The 14,997-nt window shown below is 32.6% G+C and overlaps 1 protein-coding gene across 1 annotated transcript; it reads right to left on the reverse strand.

The window, feature by feature from the left end:
• Positions 1-5,625: 5,625 nt before the first annotated feature.
• LOC145556307 (loganic acid O-methyltransferase-like) lies at positions 5,626-9,434 on the reverse strand. Its single transcript, XM_081617959.1, has 3 exons — positions 9,249-9,434; positions 6,541-7,194; positions 5,626-6,247 (listed from the first exon to the last, which is right to left on the reverse strand). The coding sequence occupies exons 1-3, from the start codon at positions 9,321-9,323 to the stop codon at positions 5,885-5,887; spliced, it is 1,092 nt and encodes a 363-aa protein (XP_081474085.1). The 5' UTR covers positions 9,324-9,434; the 3' UTR covers positions 5,626-5,884.
• Between the last annotated feature and the right edge of the window lie 5,563 nt (positions 9,435-14,997).

The raw sequence follows: 14,997 nt of genomic DNA on the forward strand, positions 1-14,997 counted from the left end.
ATATACATTGTGACAAATCTAACAAGATTCCACCAGACTATATTTTTTCTTAAATATAAATATCAAAACATGGTCAAAGGGAGGTGTGTGAATAGTGCTAAAGTTAAAACGCGTCAACTAATAAAAAACGGAAGTAGTATCAGTGAAATTTGAATGAAGATCAGATAAGACACAAAGACATCCTTATACAAGTATCAATGCGTAGTTGATTAAAAGTTTCAACTTGGTGGATTGGTGGTACTACCGTGTGTTTTTCCAAATTTCACATTAGCACAATGTTAGGTAGGTGGAAATTCATTTGCTTGCTAAGCTATATATCGTGCATTTTGCTCTATGCCATTTAGTGAGAGAGGTGGCAAATGATGGGATATGTGTTTTTCTTGGTTTTAAGAATACCTACTCTCTGTAAAATAGATTGATAGATTGAGTTATGCAAATAAAATTCCACCAAGATACATTTCCCTCTAATAAAAAATTAATAAATAAATAATAAAAAGGTTTTCTCTCCAAAAAAGAATGAACTTATTATCTTCACCTTTAAATTGACATCAAATTAAGTTTTAACTAATTAAAACTAATTTTAATGAACCACTACATGTCTACATACACGTTTAAATAAAACTCTTCTTGATTAGTAAACTAAATAAGGTAGTAAGAGAAAAAAGATAATCGACAAGAATAAAATTCTAATTTGTAAATTAAAATAAAGAATTTATACTTAGGCTTTATTATCTCTTCACCTAATTTTATATAAAAAAATATATATTATATGTTTATTCACAACTGCATTTGTTGTACAAATTAATCATTCTTCCTAATTATTAAGACAAAATCTTATAAATTATTGATGATTATCTCAATGTTATTTTTTTATTAGTTTTTGGGTTATACATTTTTTTAATTAGAAATAAATTAAAGAACATGGTTTTACATAAATCAAATGAAAAGTTCATCACCTTACAAATTTGTTCAATAATTACTACAACTTAACGTAGGTGATATTAGAATCAAGTTTGAGCTCATGTCAAAAAAAAAAAAAAAAAAAAAAAAAGAAGAAGAATGAAGTGATTAAAACCAAGAAGTTATGCTAAATATATGTACACTTATTCAAGCACCACATGCATGAAATCCAAATTTCTAATTCCTACCTCAATAATTTCAATAATATTTCTATATTTAAAGCATTTTTAAAAATCACCATTTTTTTTTGGTGTTCATCACCATATTTATTTTGAGTATACCATCACAACCATCCACGCTATCTTTATAATCACAGTACGCGACTAAAATGATACCGCACTCATCTAATATGCCAACATAACACTGAGATTGAGTCGTTTACTTAATCCCAAAGATCAACAATGAGCTCTTGCCCCTTGCTTCCACTACTCGAATAGCTATCAATAATTTGCCCCCAAAAAATTGAAAAAAAATCTTCTTCAATAATATGCTTTAGCCACAAGTAATTCTTTTGATAACCTCCACATGTAAAATTCATACGTGAACGTACTAAATTTAGTGACACAAAGACGCAAAATATGCAAAAAAAGAAGTTGTAATAGTGTTACACTGCACAATTTGAGTGCTTTTCTTTGCTGGGTTTTTGCCTTCCCTCCTTTTTGGGCTTTTTTAGGCCAAAAAAATGTCCTACAAAATTAAATCACTTTGGACTAAAAAAGAAGTAGAAAGTGACCCAAAATTTTAAAGTACATAATGATATTTTTTCGAGGAAAAAGTAGTGAAAAACTGCACGAATTGAACGAATCATGTTTGTTTTTTTTTTTTTTTTTTTTTTTTTTTTGGGTAAATAAATTGAATCATGATATTATAACTTCATGTTACTTTCAAATATTTTATTTTACATACATTTAACTAAATTATACAGTAATAATTTGATCATTTGATGTAATAAAATTGAATATTTGTTTCATCAATCAAGCTATGTACGTAGGCATGTAGCAATGAACAAATCAAGTGAGCTTGTAGGATTAGTAGGAAATAATACAGAGTAATATAATCTAAAGGTTATATATATATATATATATATATAAATGAACAATTTTGTAACATATATTATTTGTGAAAATTTAAATAATACTCCGTAATAATCATTTCACTCATTTGATTTGAAATTTTTTTGATATTATTAAATTATAATACTCTGACATTAATTCATGACTATATTTTTATTATATGTATCTTCGGTACGTGATTAATTATTCCATCTATTATCAATTTAAGTTTTTATGTAGTTAAAACCTCTTTACATACGGCCTTGTGCTTAGTCCAATGAAAACTTATCATTCATAGACGTTTTAATTTTCTTTTTCTAAACATGTTATAGATTTAAGAAATGTAGACTTCTTTTTTAAAGCCTTTGATGGGAATTTTCATGGAATGCAACTTATTAATTGGGTGCTGTAATTTTTATTTTTATTATTTATATAATTGTGATAGTGATACTACTGAATACTAATAATTCATAATTAATCTTCTCCTTATAAGTCAACTATTACTTTTTTTTTTTAATCTAAATTACTTAGAAAATGGTCTAGTCCCCCTATATCAATTACTCAAACCTATTCGAATAAAAATTAAAAGTCAAAATCAATATTGTATTTTAATTAAATCATGATTATTGATCAAATTATCTTTTGTTTACTTTTTTTAAGCTAAATTATCCATAATTTATATACTTAATTGCTTTTACTTTACTTCCGGGATTGCGGATTCATTCTCTTAATCTTAGGGTAAAGGTATAATTTTCTTTTTTAAAAATTTGATGACTCCAAAAGCTCACTCAACATAGCACATAAAATAATCACTCAACATAGCACATAAAATAATGCTTAGTACAATTGTAAACTAATAAACCATGATCAAGTTCATGTACTAATGACTTTTTTCAATTAATTAAACAAAAATAATCCATGATTATTTTAAACTTATTATTTATGTTAAACATAATTAAGCTTATAAGTGAGAAGCGGTCATTTTTTTGTTTTTCAAGCGTCGCAGGCCTTCTGAGATTTGCACTCCACTCTTTTGTTTCCCTAGGAATTATTTTCATATGTCAAATAGTTGACTTCCTATATGGTTGACATTTCAAATAATAAACTTAAAATAGTATTGCATGAAATAAACAATAATTATTCTTTTAGAAGGATATAAAAATAAATTGTCAAAGCTGATCAGTTGATTTAAAAGAATTTCTTATGAAGTCAATTTCATTTATTAACAAATTTATTTATTATCTTGGAATTTTATTTAATCAGGAAAAAAAAAAAAAAAATCAATGTTGACATATGGGCTCTCTTGTAATTAGAAATTTTGTTTTAATTAATTTATTTATTTTTATGAAAAAAAAAATTATTTAAATTTTTTTTCAACAGTGTTTCCATATAAAAGATAGATTAGCTTAGGGGGCCGGGATCATGCGGTGATGTAGCCGGAGGCTACTCGATTAGTCATGGGTTACTTGGTGAGGTTTTTTATGCGGTTAGGGGTTACTTAGTCGGTCAGAGATTTTCGATTACTGGTTTTTATAGTGTGTCATCTTGCCGCATATATATATTGTGGCGGGCAAAAAAGCACTTTAAAACAAATATAAATGTGTTACAAAAACAAAAAAATTGGACGTCAAAAAATAAATTAAAGTACGTTAGAGTAAACGGCCGGATGTACTGTTGGTATAAGTCACTACTCACTAGATTAAAAAATTTATTTTTGTGAACCTATTTTATCATCTCCATTATTTAGTCTTCGTATCAAATCAGGGTTTCCATTATTACATGTTAGTCACTAATGAAGTTTATAATACTACTTTGCTAGTCTCAACTTCCAAGTCCCAACTGAGGCAGAAGGGACATTTATTTTACTCATTCAAACTTAACATGAGATTATTATTCAGTAGTTGTCTATGTATTATGTATAGTCAATTAGTCATGCTGCTCATTACATTTTCCATCCCGGATTTTATATGGAGTATTTATTATATTTTCTATATAATTGAGCTTTTACACTGAATTATATATTTTATCAGTTTTTGCAACAAAGGAATATTTTATATCTCACCAATAATACTGTTTTATTGCAATAAAAAAGAAACGGAGGTGACATTTCATATCACAACTAATACAAACAGCATGACTTTGAAGTGGATAACCATGCCGACTAATCAAACAAATTTAAAAGGGAATATTTTTTTTTTAACCATATAAGACAAAACTACACCTCCAATTGATACTAGACATTTTATTTTTTTTTTCTTTTAAATAAAACAACTAATTTTTTATTTATTCAAACTATACTAAGGGTCTTTTTTAATTGAATGAACTGAAATAAATTGAACTAAATTGAACTGAATATTTTATAAGAGAAGGAAATTAGGAGCTGAATTTAACTGAACTGAAAATAATCGTATCAGAACAGGCCCTAATCATGCTTATCTACAAAGTATTTTGTTTAGAACATAATGTTAGTTTACTTTAACTATGATTTCATTGTAAATGGAAGTTATACCATCAAATAGGGAGATTGATTTTGACAAATCTAATACTAATTTTGGCACACCTTCTTGAAAGAAGACTAGTTTAGAATTAAAATTGGAGGATCAAACTATAATTTTCTGGATAGGGCTTTGGTGTTGGGTTTACTTTGGTCTTTTAGGAGATCAAAACCATCCTCATCAGTGAAACACGGTGATTGGCAAATGGAAGGTAAAACATTATTCTTTGATTTGTAATGTTTTTATTTCCATGGTTGTCATTTGTTAACAATTAATTCGTTTGTTGTTGTTGTGGTTATTTTTTTCCCCTCCCAAAATCATTCAACAGATGGACTTTCTTGAAGATGAACAAAGCCCAAAGGGCCCAAAATAAAAATGTTTAAACACTAAGACAATTACTACAACTAGCTTAATCAATTCCTATCTCTTTTGGTTTTCCGGCCCAATAATATAGCCCATTATAACAAGAGACAGACTTCTAAATTCTTGAAATTTGTGGCCCAAAAAAAATGTTTAAACTTCAATTTCTGAAAAACAATAGAAGGAAATTATTATAAAAGGAGCTTAATTCTTTTTGACAAGGACAATGAACAACTGAGTTCCTTGCTTAAGGCTTGACTTGAACTTATCTGAAAACTCAATGGTCTTCTCAGAAAACCTTTCAATCAGTTCATCCATTTTCTCAATGCCAAAATGTTTGGACAAAATTCCTTCCATTCCCGTTCTTCTTTACTAAGGATTCCATCTCCATTGGTGAAACGCTGTGAATTGGCAAGTTGAAGGAGTCTACTCGCTCTTGGCCTATTACTCCCTAAAATCATCCGGGAAGAGGAAAAAAAAAGTTTACTTAGAAAAATCTTGAACTAGTTTTGTTAGTATTATCACAAACACATTGGAAACTTCTACTTGAGGATGTCCCACCTTCTCATGGTGAGAACCATTTTGAGAAACAAATGTTTCTCACATGGCATTTTCGTAAATAAACCAACAACTTTATTCAACTTTATTCAACCGTGGAGCCCGCAATAATGAATAAGTTGTTGATTTATTCACGAAAATGCCCCCATGAGAAACAGGGAATTTTTCCTTCTACTTTTGAATGTAAATTAGAAGCAAAATGTAATCAACAACACATTGTAATATTCCATTTCACATGAAAGCAAATAAGTTATGCCGAGGTCTTATTAGCCATCAAATAATCTAATCAATTAAATCAAGCATGGCTCGGGCATCACCTAATAAAAAGTCAAACAACCAACAAATAATTCAATACAAACAGCCAGTCAAATCATTCGACAGCCAACAGCCAGCAGCCAATTGCCAAACAAGGCCTATAATTTCTGAAAAACAATGGAACGAAATGATTATAAAAGGAGCTTAATTCTTTTTGACAAGGACAATGAACAACTGAGTTCCTTGCTTAAGGCTTGACTTGAACTTATCAGAAAACTCAATGGTCTTCTTAGAGAACCTTTCAAACAGTTCATCCGTTTTCTCAACGCCAAAATGTTTAGACAAAATTCCTTCCATTCCAGCTCTCAAGTGATTCGCTATTGCGTTGCCATCACCCGAAGTCTTAGAACCACCCTCATTATTCTTTCTTCCTGAAGTTGGATCAGTTAACTCCATTTTCTCAATGCTAAATCGCCCATTCTTCTTTACTAAGGATTCCATCTCCATTGGTGAAACGCTGTAGATTGGCAAGTTGAAGGAGTCTACTTGCTCTTGGCTTATGACTCCCTAAAATCATTAGGGAAGAGAAAGAAAGACAAAAAAAACAAGTTTACTTAGAAAAATCTTGAACCAGTTTTGTTAGTACTATATATCACAAACACATTGGAAACTAATACTTTTGAATGTAAATTAGAAGCAAAATTTAATCATGAACACATTGTAATATTTCATTTCACCTGAAAGCAAATAAGTTATGCCGAGGTCTTATTAGCCATCAAACAATCTAATCAATTAAATCAAGCATAGCTCGGGCATTACCTAGTTGATTCATTAAAACAAAAAGAAAGAAAGGTACTTACAGCTTGAGCCATATCCACTAGGGAAGCACCTAAGAGGTCAAACATGATCCCAGCAGGAACCTGAGAATGAGCCACAGTTTCATCTGGAATACAAGGCATAATGAGCACCATCATCCCACCAACAACGAGCTCTTTCGCTCTTTCACCCAAGAACAACTCCATGTCTTTAGAAAACTGCCTAGCATAAGCATCCACAACACCTCGCGGAGCACTAGTGTAATGGATCCTCCCACCATTCCACGCTTCAGATTCCTTGTTAAGCAACTCCTTAGGCTCCTTAGACAACCATTGTAGAGAATACGACGAATGGATGAAGTGGAGCGATGAGTCAGGGAAGAGACGGCCATAGAAGGAACCGGGCACACCAGCTGAGAAGTAGGCACGATCAGAGGGAATGGAGGTAAAGAGGGTGTTGAAATCGTTTCCTACATGATCATTGAAGAAGACTTGATATTGCGGGTTTTGGCAAGACAAGGATTTGGCTTTGGTGTTGATTGTGTCTATCACATTTTGCATTGCAGTGAACGTATTTGGTCCTACTGAGCAGCCAAGGTCAGCTAAACGGATCGTCGTCGGGGTTGCTGATGGTTTGACATCAAATTTCTCAGTGATTGCTGAGGATATTAGCCCTTGTACTACACTTGAAGCAGATTTCTGTGTTGGTTTCAAAATCATTAGTACTTAACTACTTATATTACTACTAGAGAAGTGAACACTAATATTATGCAATTTCTTGCATCATTAATAAATCATGAATTCATGATGGATTGTAATAAGATAAGCAACATTTTACACAATTAACAACTCGTCAAATTAAACCACTCAAATTCTTCTCATGTACATTGTGGAGAATAAAGTTTTAACTTTATTTTTTTAAAATCAAGCAGTATATATATGCATATAGATCTACTACAAACTACAGGGTACTTGATTGTACTTCCTATCCCTAATTTTTTACCCCATTTGACTTTTTATGCTCTTCAACACATGTTTTAAAACACATATGACTTCATTTTTGCATGCGTAAAAATTATAAAAACTTGAAATTAATAAAAGGAAATTTTGACAATTACCGCCTACTATTATGTCTATTTTAGCAATTATCCCCCCCCCCTTTTTTTTTTTGAAAATTACCCCCTTTTATTTCCAAAAACATCGAAAGTTACCACCTTCTTGCCTCCCAACTACCACATGACGTTATTTTGGGCCCATTCTTTCCCTTCCCTCCCTATTTCCCTCAAATTTCTCATTCCTAACTTGATTCTCATCCCCCCTTTCACTTTTGATGTTTTTGAAAATAGAAGGTGGTAATTTTCAAAAAAAAAAAAAAAAAAAGGTGGCAATTGCTAAAATGGACATAATAAAAGGTGGTAATTGTCAAAATTTCCTTAATAAAATATACAATGACTATATTATCACTTATTGATAATTTGTGGTCATATTTCTTGAAGATTGACCCATTCATTTTCCATGGGGCAAAAGAGGGACAGGAGGAGTAGTAAAATTCATTTAAATTCAAGATACTCCCTCCGCCCCTTAATATAAAGACTCATTTCTTTTTTGGGTAAATCAAAATATAATGTCTCTTTCTATTTAAATGTTGTATTTTTTGACACTATTAACCTCTTCTTTATGAATTTATTCCTTTACTTTTTTGTATTTTTAATATTATTTCCCAACACTTTCTCTTTCTATCTTTTTAATTATTCCCAACTACTTTTTCTTTCTCTCTATCTCTCTCTAACCCTACATGCACATTTGTACTTTTAATCATTAGTTTTAAAGAATTTACAACTTTTTTAATTCCCGCACAAAAAACAAAAGAGGTCTTGTGTTAAGGGACAGAGAGAGTAATAATTAACATCAACGTCACCGTGACTTAGCATGTGCAATTGTGCATAATATGTACCTAGAGATAGAGTGGTTGTCGTTGATAATGCTGGAATTAAAACTTATTTCTTACAGGAGATTTAAATAATGAAACGCTAATAATATTAGTGGCTCATTATTTAAAATCGCTAATGGTATTAGCAGTTTAGTATACGAGACCATTAGACTAAATTTTCCAACGACCTACCATGCATCCGACTCCCTTTTTGCCCAATAAAAAAGTGATCCTTTTTTGACACAATTCTTAGTTTCTTACTAACATGCACCAATCCTAATCCGACCTGCCAATATACTCCATATATAACAAGACTAGAAATATATTGAATCTCAATACACAAAGTATAGAAGACTTTATGACCCTATGTTACTTAAGGTCTGTTCTCATTAACTGAAATGAGCAGAGCTGAACTGAACTTATTAGAACTGAATTGAATATTTATAAGAGAAGGAAATTAAGAGATGAAATGAACTGAATTTAACTTATTAGAGCTGAACAGAACTGAACTTAGAGCTGAAGTGAACTGAAAATAATCGTATGAGAACATGCTCTTACTATTCTATAACCCCGAAAAAAAAAGTTACGAGGTGAGTTAACTTAGCTATTTAGTTATAATGTTCAAACAAATTATCAAGTTTTTTTTTTTTTTTTTTTTTTTCTTTCTCTCGAAACCAATAAACAAGTTCTCGTATGTATTTTCTCATAAAAATCGATAAATAATTACAGTAAAAAGGAATCAAAACAAAAAGGAATGAAGGGACTTTAATTTAAAAGAGTGATAATGTGATATAACTAGTTGATGATTAAATGTGTATTGTACCTGAAAGCTGGAGTTCTTGACGTAGCTGAAGGTGCCATCTCCTCCCTTCATCGGATATGATTCTACTGCTGCCATCTCTACTTTTAGTGAAGATATTTCTCTAGCTAGAAGATTAAATTAGTGTTGATGTTTTTTTCCCTTTTACTTGAGTTGCCAACTCTTCAATTTTAATAATAAAACTACTTCTATAAAAAGTAAATTATATCTCCGTTCTCAATTAATGCAATACTCCGTGTCATGTTATGCACGACTAATACAGTTTTTTTTTTTTTTTTTTTTTTAAGGAAAATTTAACAACAATAAACAAACCTTTGCTCCATTCTCCCAAAATGGACTAACCTTTAAATTTTCCCAAAATAGACAGAAATTTGCATTTTTTTTTCCCAAAATGAACCCAAATAACCAACAACCTGTACAACCGGTCATTTTTTTTATTTTCCTTTAATTATCTTTTTTTTAATTAAAAACCTTTAATTATTTTTTAAATTCAACAAAATAATTATATATATATATAATAAAAAAATCAGACATCTCTTCCCTTACCCCAGTGCTAAGACGACCAACCACCCCATCCTCAGCTCCACCTTTCTGGCCACCACATCCCCTCCCCCTTCACGGCTTCACCTCCCATTTTCGACCATCCCCTTTCCAGCCACCACTCCCCCTCCCCTTTCCACTGCATTTTCCGACCATACCTCGCTCCCCATTAAACCCCCAAACCGACAATCCTTAAATCAAAAAACAGTGAGAAATTAATGTAAAAAGAAAGAAGAATCGAAAGATTGAAAAATTAAGGGTTTCGGTAGGTGGGTTTCGGATCTTGGTGGTGGTGATAGGATGGTTATGGCAGGTTTTGGGTAGTGGGTTTTCGGATCTTGGTATTAGTGGGGTGGGTTGGTATGGTGGTTTTGGTGGTTGGTATGGTGGTTTCAGTGTTTTTGGTGGGTTGGTATGGTGGTTTTGGTATTTTTGATGGGTTGGTATGTGGTTTCGGTGTTTTCGGATGGGTTGGTATGGTAATTTCGTTGGTTGGTATGGTGATTTCGGTGGTTTGGTAGTTGGTATGTTGGTTTCTATGGTGGTTGTTGCTGGTAGTGTACATAGGTGGTGGTGTAGTGGGTGGAAGTGATGGTGTGGTGAAGGTTGAGAGGGTGGCTGGAAATGGTGGGAAAGGGTGTTTTTTTTTTTTTTTTCCATTTTTTTTAAAAAAAAATTATCAAAGTAAAATATTAAAAATTAAAAAAACCTTTGACCAATGATTTAATGACAAGTGGTTTTTTACCTAGTATAACAGGTAGGGTGACCTGGCCTGCTTGGTCCATTTTGGGAGAAAAAAATGCAAACTTCTGTCTATTTTGGGAAGATTTAAAGGTTGGTCCATTTTAGGAGAATGGGACAAAGGTTGATTTGTTGTTGTTAAATTTTCCTTTTTTTTAACAAAACCTTATATGTACATGTACATGGAGGTAGATGCAACCAAACTTGGTCTAGTGACAAAGTTTATATCTCACAATCTTTAGTAGTAGGATAAAAATCTACTAGTGACACTTTGAGGTGGGGATTTTCTTACCCCCTCTCCCCCTACACATACATTTTAAAGTGCCTACCCCATTTACCTAGGCCGTAAGGATTTGTGAGAAGTTCAGACTTAGTAGGACTTTTCTCCTTACCAACCAAAAATAGATATTGGTGGATCCAAATATGTTTTTTTTTTTAATTAATTTGACTTAATTAATTGACTTAAGGCATGTTCTCATTGACTGAACTCAGCTGAACTGAACTGAGCTGAGTTGAAATGAAAGGAAATGAATATTTTATAAGAGAAGGAAATTAGAAGCTGAATTGAACTGAACTGAATTAAACTGAGCTGAACTGAACTGAACTGAGTTTCAACGTATGAGAACAGGCCCTTAATAAAGACTACTTTTCTATAATGAACATGATAGTCATTAAGCATATAAGCCTTGATAGTTTGACTTAATTAACTAGCGGAACATGATTATCCTATGTTGAACACGATTATATATATAATAACAACCAACTAAGGGTCTGTTCTCATTGACTGAACTGAATTGAGCTGAACTGAACTGAACTGAACTGAATTGAGCTGAACTGAACTGAACTGAACTGAGCTGAACTGAACTGAACTGATATGAATATTTTATAAGAGAAGGAAATTAGGAGTTGAGCTCAACTGAACTGAATTTCAATGAAGAGAACATGCCCTAAGAGTAATGGAGGTAGTGTATAATGTTTTTAAAAGACCTTTATATGAAAAATGTTTTAAAAGTAAATAATGATATTTATTAAAACTTTACATAGTAATTTACATAGGATAGGGGTAGATACAAGAAAAATGGATAGAAACAAAAAATTGGGGGATATGTTGGGTGGTTTATCTGAGAAAGGTAAATATATTGAATAATACAATTGTTTGTTATTAAAGCCACATATTATGATATAATCCTACAGTTGTTAGCTTTCTACACTGTACTATTTAACCTTGAGATTAAGAGTTCGTATTATGTACTTTGTATAAATCATATACTCCATATCTATTTTTTGAAATGTATAATGATATTAAATAATAACTAATAAAGATGATCGGAAAAGATCAACGTGAAATATTGACTTGACTTAAAAACGTCTTTTAATGTATAGTATAAATAATACTCCAAAGTAAAAGCAAATGTCTTTGTACAATTTTCTATTTCTTTTCCAAAGTAAAAGCAAACGTTGGGGGGGTTTACTTTTCCCTAATTCCTTCTTATTCTTCTTAGGGGCCGTTTGGTTGGGGTATTTATAAAAGGAAAAGGGAATCAACCACCCTGATTTCCTCTGTTGCTGTTTGTTAATCGTTTTTTCCTATTCCCTTTACCCCCTCCATTCCCCCAAATCCTTCTAAGTTCATTCCCCACCCCCCTAGGTATTTTCATTTTCATTCCCTAGCCACCCCAACACCACCATACCACCATCCTACTACCCACACAAACCACCGTAAAACCTAGCCACCGCACCGTCGCTCGTCCCCCGCCCTTCGCCGCACCTCCCCCGGCCCTCGCCGCCGCTCCCTGCGCTTGCCCTGATCTCCCCTCCCCCGAAAAAACCACCCCTAGCTCCGCAAACCCTAGAAAACGATCCCCCTCTCCCCCAAAAACCGCCGCCTGACCTCCCACCACCCTCGAAACCCTAGCTGTAGACACCTAAAAATGTCTTCCCAAAACCAAACCCGATGATAAATAACCTTTCACCGCCACTATTGGTCGGGTTTAGTATTTAATCCCGAGAGTGCTTAAAAAATCGTATCTTATTAAATTCTTGTTTTTGAAAGGTCTATGGATCAGTCTTGGTGTTTGGTAAAAGCATAGTTTTAATTTGTTAATTAATTTTAAGCCCAAACCTTTTTATTTTATTATTTTATTATTTTTGGCCCAAATATTTTATTTATTTTTGTTTTTAGCTCGAATAATAAAAGTCAGAAAAAAGCCCGAAATTATCAATCGGCACTTAAAAAAAGCCGAAAGAAATTAGGGTTAAAAGTGAATTTAGACGGAAAAGTGGACTGGAACTGACCGTGTCACGGTCAAGCTTGACCGTGTCACGGGAACTCTTCCCGTCTGACGGTGGGACTTCCCGTGACACGGGAGGTCTGCCGTGACACGGGAAGTTCCGTGTCCTTTTCGCGTAAACCCTTAACGCGTTTTCCGTTCCGTTTTCTAAAAATTTCCCGCGACACTCCAAAAACTGACCGTGTCACGGGAACTTGTACCGTCTGACGGTACAGTCTAACCGTGTCACGGTACAGTCTGACCGTGTCACGGGATGCATTTTTAGGGTTTTTATCATTTTAGGGTTCCGTGTGCTCCCTCAGCACATTTCCCTATAAATACCCCCTCATTTCTGATGAACGGGGGACGAGAATTCGATTATTCCTATTTTTCTCTCTTTTATGCTATTAACCTAAACACTAGCCTACCCTTTTCACTTCAAAATTCCTTCTTCAAGCACTCAAAGGAGTCCATATTTTACTCGAGGTTCTGTCCTTAAACCAAGGCGTGAAAGGTAGAATCGTTTGAGGGTTTGGCCCCAAAATCAACTTTATTTTATTTAATTTAATTTAATCATTGCTTTATTATTTTCTTGAAGTTACTAACTCGTTCATTATTTTGTAGTTGCAAACAAACAGATTCAAAGTAAGGATCATGCTCTTTTTATTATTATTGTTTTTCTAACGATTTTTATGTTGTTGGAATTATGATTAAATTGGTTTTTATGTTGATATTGATTCTATTATTTATTTTGATCACCATATTGCATGTTTAAAGGGAATATGTAATTGAAAATCACGCCTAATAAGATAATTTGGACAACCGGTTTAGGTTCCTTTTTAATCTTATTATTAATTGAAGTGATCACCAAATATTTAGAATTATGTGTGCATTAATTTTAAACCAATTTAGCTTAATAATAGTTTGGAGCAAATTGAATATTTTGTTTGTATGCCTTTGAGATCGCAGGAATCACTTTTCACTATAAGAATCGAGTAGAGGCCAATACGGGCGAATGTGACTCCATGACTCACTTCGTACCATCATCCCCGATCCTCCTTTCGTGGTTCCGAACCATATGGAGTTAGTAATCTCATGGATTATGAATGGGGTGTAACCTTCACGGGTCAATCGTTGTTGCCTATCGTTGTCCCTTATCGTGGTTGCCTTTTTATGATCCGTGAACGGTTTACAAGTTCCTTAAAAACTTGTTGGCGGCTCCCTACTTTATTTGTCCCTAATCGTTGTCCCTAATCGTAATGTCAATTCCCATTTCCTATGAGTGCCAAGCATATTCACCACATGCTTTAACGTAGGCGCACTTCGAGCGACGCCTACACTAGCGTATATTAAAAATTATTACAATAAAATATACGAGTAGTCCATATATATTTTCTTTTACAAGTATCATAAAATATCTTTGCAAATTAATTTTCAATGTACACGCTATACGCCTATACAGTATACACGAGGATGGCTTACTACCGTATTAAATTCATGGTAGAGTCGGTGACGGTGAGTCAGTGATTTAATCCTATGCAGTCTGCATGACTGCAAATTGTTGACATATTTTTCCAACCCCCTTAGTGTTTTCCAAAGTCTTGCAGTGTATATTTGATGTATAATTTTAGATAATTAAGGGTATATTTACGTTTATTGAACTAATTGGAGCTTAAATGAATATTTTATTAGAAAAGGAAATTATGAGCTGAACTGAACTGAGCTGAATTGAACTGAATTGAAATTAAGCTGAAGTAAACAGGTCTTAACTAATTAAGATAAGAGCTGAATTGAAATTAAGCTGAAGTAAACAGATCTTAACTAATTAAGATAAGAGCTAATACTACCTCCGTTACAGGTTATGTGCAACGATTATACATTTTCCCTCTTTGCTTTATGTCAAATCGTTGCACATATAACCTGTAACGGAGTTACTATTAAAAAATTTATAAAAGATAGATAGTTTGTTATATAATATTTAAATTTTTTTACATGTATATTTTTATTGATAAACAATATAGTCAGTTGTAGCAGTGTAGCACAATAGTTATGTTAATTTCTTCACCCCTTTCCCTTTTATTAATTTGTGTGCCAACGTTGATTACGGATTCATCAATTGAAAAATAAAGAACGTATATAAATTTCAAGCTTATAATCGGAAAAGTATAAAAACTTATCAATAATGCACGGGAAAAATGTTT

Source organism: Chenopodium album, chromosome 8, assembly GCF_948465745.1.
Source record: "Chenopodium album chromosome 8, dcCheAlbu1.1, whole genome shotgun sequence".
Lineage (NCBI taxonomy): Eukaryota > Viridiplantae > Streptophyta > Magnoliopsida > Caryophyllales > Amaranthaceae > Chenopodium > Chenopodium album.

What these genes read in the sequence shown, in the direction of transcription:
- LOC145556307 (XM_081617959.1), bottom strand. Translation starts at nt 9,323, where the DNA reads ATGGCAGCAGTAGAATCATATCCGATGAAGGGAGGAGATGGCACCTTC. An exon ending in TCAAGAACTCCAGCTTTCAG is followed by an intron (nt 7,195 to 9,248) that starts GTACAATACACA and finishes AAACCAACACAG; the next exon opens with AAATCTGCTTCAAGTGTAGT. An exon ending in TAGTGGATATGGCTCAAGCT is followed by an intron (nt 6,248 to 6,540) that starts GTAAGTACCTTT and finishes TAATGATTTTAG; the next exon opens with GGAGTCATAAGCCAAGAGCA.